The sequence below is a fragment of the Aplysia californica genome, unplaced genomic scaffold (genome assembly GCF_000002075.1).
Source record: "Aplysia californica isolate F4 #8 unplaced genomic scaffold, AplCal3.0 scaffold00324, whole genome shotgun sequence".
NCBI lineage: Eukaryota > Metazoa > Mollusca > Gastropoda > Aplysiida > Aplysiidae > Aplysia > Aplysia californica.
In genome coordinates, this window is record NW_004797594.1 from 132656 (window position 1) to 135298 (window position 2643).

The 2643-nt window shown below is 41.9% G+C and overlaps 1 protein-coding gene across 1 annotated transcript; it reads left to right on the plus strand.

Annotated features, from left to right (window-relative positions):
• Positions 1-625: 625 nt before the first annotated feature.
• On the plus strand, positions 626-2049 carry LOC106012304 (fibroleukin; the record flags this gene model as incomplete). Its single annotated transcript, XM_013084874.2, is given in 1 exon segment — positions 626-2049. A coding segment is annotated over 1 exon segment (240 nt), but the record flags the coding sequence as incomplete, so codon positions are not given.
• Positions 2050-2643: the final 594 nt, after the last annotated feature.

Consider the following 2643-nt stretch of genomic DNA (forward strand, 5'->3'; position numbering starts at 1 on the left):
ATGATTTGTATAGCACATGTCCCCACTCGAACACAAGCTCTATATTACTTTTTATTATTTCTTTTTTTAAAATATAAATACAGTAGGGAATGGATGACTCAAATACGTCGCAAATTACCAAAGTATATTACATTCGACACATAAGCTATAATTCTTATTAATTGATAGATTTTAGAAAAATTAAAGAGATATTAATCAGGGAATGGAAAATAGTACTAGTACAGTCATGCTGGCTGTGATTTTGAGTTTTCCACGCTCGTTTTGTTTGGTCGCTTTTAAGCAAAGGGGCTATCCCAAAAAATGTTGTTTTGAGAAAAATCAAAGGTAAGGTTTTTGCCCCTTGTTCAGTTTCTTGAAAAGACAAGGAGAGTTTTCTCTATAACCAAACAAATATACACACCAATGAAACCAAACTTCTCCTATAGGTAAAGCAATGCCCACTTTTGGTGTAGATCAAGATTTCTGGAAACCCTCAAAAACTGGGTTAGCCCGATTGTCCTTAAAAGCGACCATTTGTGCTTGACTGTTGTTGTTTTTTTTCAGGGTTTTTTTAAAGATATGGAGAAGGCATTAACATGTTACCAAAAAATAAAAACTTGACCCAAATCTGTTTTGTTTTCTCCTCAGATACTACGACTCCTGCGCCCAGCACTACCAGGGCGCGTGGTGGTTCAGCAACTGCTTCGAGGCGCACCTCAACGGCAAGTACTATCACAAGGGCTTCCACAAGAACTACTTCCAGCGAGACGGCATCCAGTGGAACTCCATACACATGTACTCCTCTCTCAAGGCCGTCCAGATGATGATCAAGCCCACAGAGAGCCCGCGGAGCCCCGCCTCCAATGAGGTGACCAGCAACCTCTGAGGGGAGACGAACAGACGGACGGACGCCGCCATTGCTGCTGGGGCGTCTGTGGGCACAGGGGAGTGGGTCAGTCAGTCAGTCAGACTGGTAGTTGAGGGCAGTGGTCAGTTGTTGTAATGGTCGAGTTTGCGTGGATGGCTGCGGTGGAGTGCTTATGATTTGGAGGATATTCGATGGTGACGTTCAATATTGTTTCAACATTGGTTCAACCGCTGGATGTTTTTCTGCATCTCCCCTCGACGCTTAACGGCTACAGAGGATGAAAAATTATAAAGGAAAAGTAAAGTAAGAAAACAATTGATAGTCGATATTGTGTCATAATGGATGACAAATGTTTCCATGTGGAGACAATGAACAGACATTCAGTCGCGGTCTCTAGTGATCCTTGAGTGACATGCCATAGTGGTCAAAGTTGGATAATTGAAATAAAACATCTACAGTCGTAGGAGAAACATTTTAGTGGTTCAGAGATATCCAGAACAGATCAAGATGAAGGGAAGAGTTCCAGCAGGGAGTTTTGATGAATGTAGTATAAGGAATAAAGCTTTTGACTAATGTGGACTAAACTAACTTATTGGTATATGAGGGTGGGGTGGGAATTATTTTATAACGTTCAGTTAAGTATTCTCAAGATAATATACAATATTGTGCAATATGGGTCTTATTTATTTTTGACTAACAGAATAGATAGGCCCTTCTTATGAATCATCCAGTGGCCAAATATGTTTCTAAGGAGAAACATGGGCTCAAGAAAATACGAGTTCTGGAATTTTCCAGTAAGTGAGGTGCCTTGTAGTCCCAAAACTAAAAGTCATGTTTACTTCAGGAAAGTAAAATCAGAAGTTATGTGTCAAACACAAACTTGAAGTATACAAAAAGAAAGGAGGCCTATAATTAAAGTGATCCATGGGCTTGAAATACTCCCATAATATTGAAACCCACTAAAGAGATGCATTGGGGGAGGGGGGGTGGAGGGGGTGGGAGGAGGTGAATTCAAATTTGGTAAGATAAATGACTTTCCTGAATGGACTTTTCCACACAGATATTTTATTGAACTATCAAGGAGGTTTATGAACTGTGAATGCAGTAACAAATAAAATAAGAAGGCAAAATAATCATCATCTCCAATTTGGGACAAGTCCATATGTGGGAGAAATGTTATTCAGATATGTGACACAAATGAAGGAAAATAGCATTAAAGAAGAGGTATAAAAAGGAGCAGCTAGGAAATGTTTGCTAAAATCCTTACAAAGCGCTGGAGGATGTATTTGTAAAAGAAACCGGATCTTAGAGGGTGTGCCAGGAAGAGCTGAGTACAATTATTGGAAAATGCTGCTGCGAAGATTTTGTCACTGCTGTGCTGCAAGTTCCAGCTCCCCTGAATGTCCGTGTGTTGCCCCACCCACTGCCGTGCGCCAAAAAGACAATGAGCTGCTGCTGCCGGGACGGAGTGAGAGGTCGCGTCACTTGCTGAAGGGTTCGGTTGTATGCTTGTTTGTTACAACTTGTGAACGCACTGATGCTTACCGGGGGGGAGGGCGGGGGGTGGATATAACAGGCTACGTTCTCGGAAGACAGGAGTGAGAGTTGCTGCTGAGTGAAAATGTCTGAGACATTGCTCTGTGAGGGCAACAACTACGGTGCAGAAAACTGAACTGACCATCTGTGCGAATGCGTTGTCGCTTGCAGTTCACTGCAATATGGCGTGTTGTGCTACTGTTGTGAAGTGTACCTGTTTTCTAACAGATTCTTCAAACATGCCTGGTGTGTAGCAAACT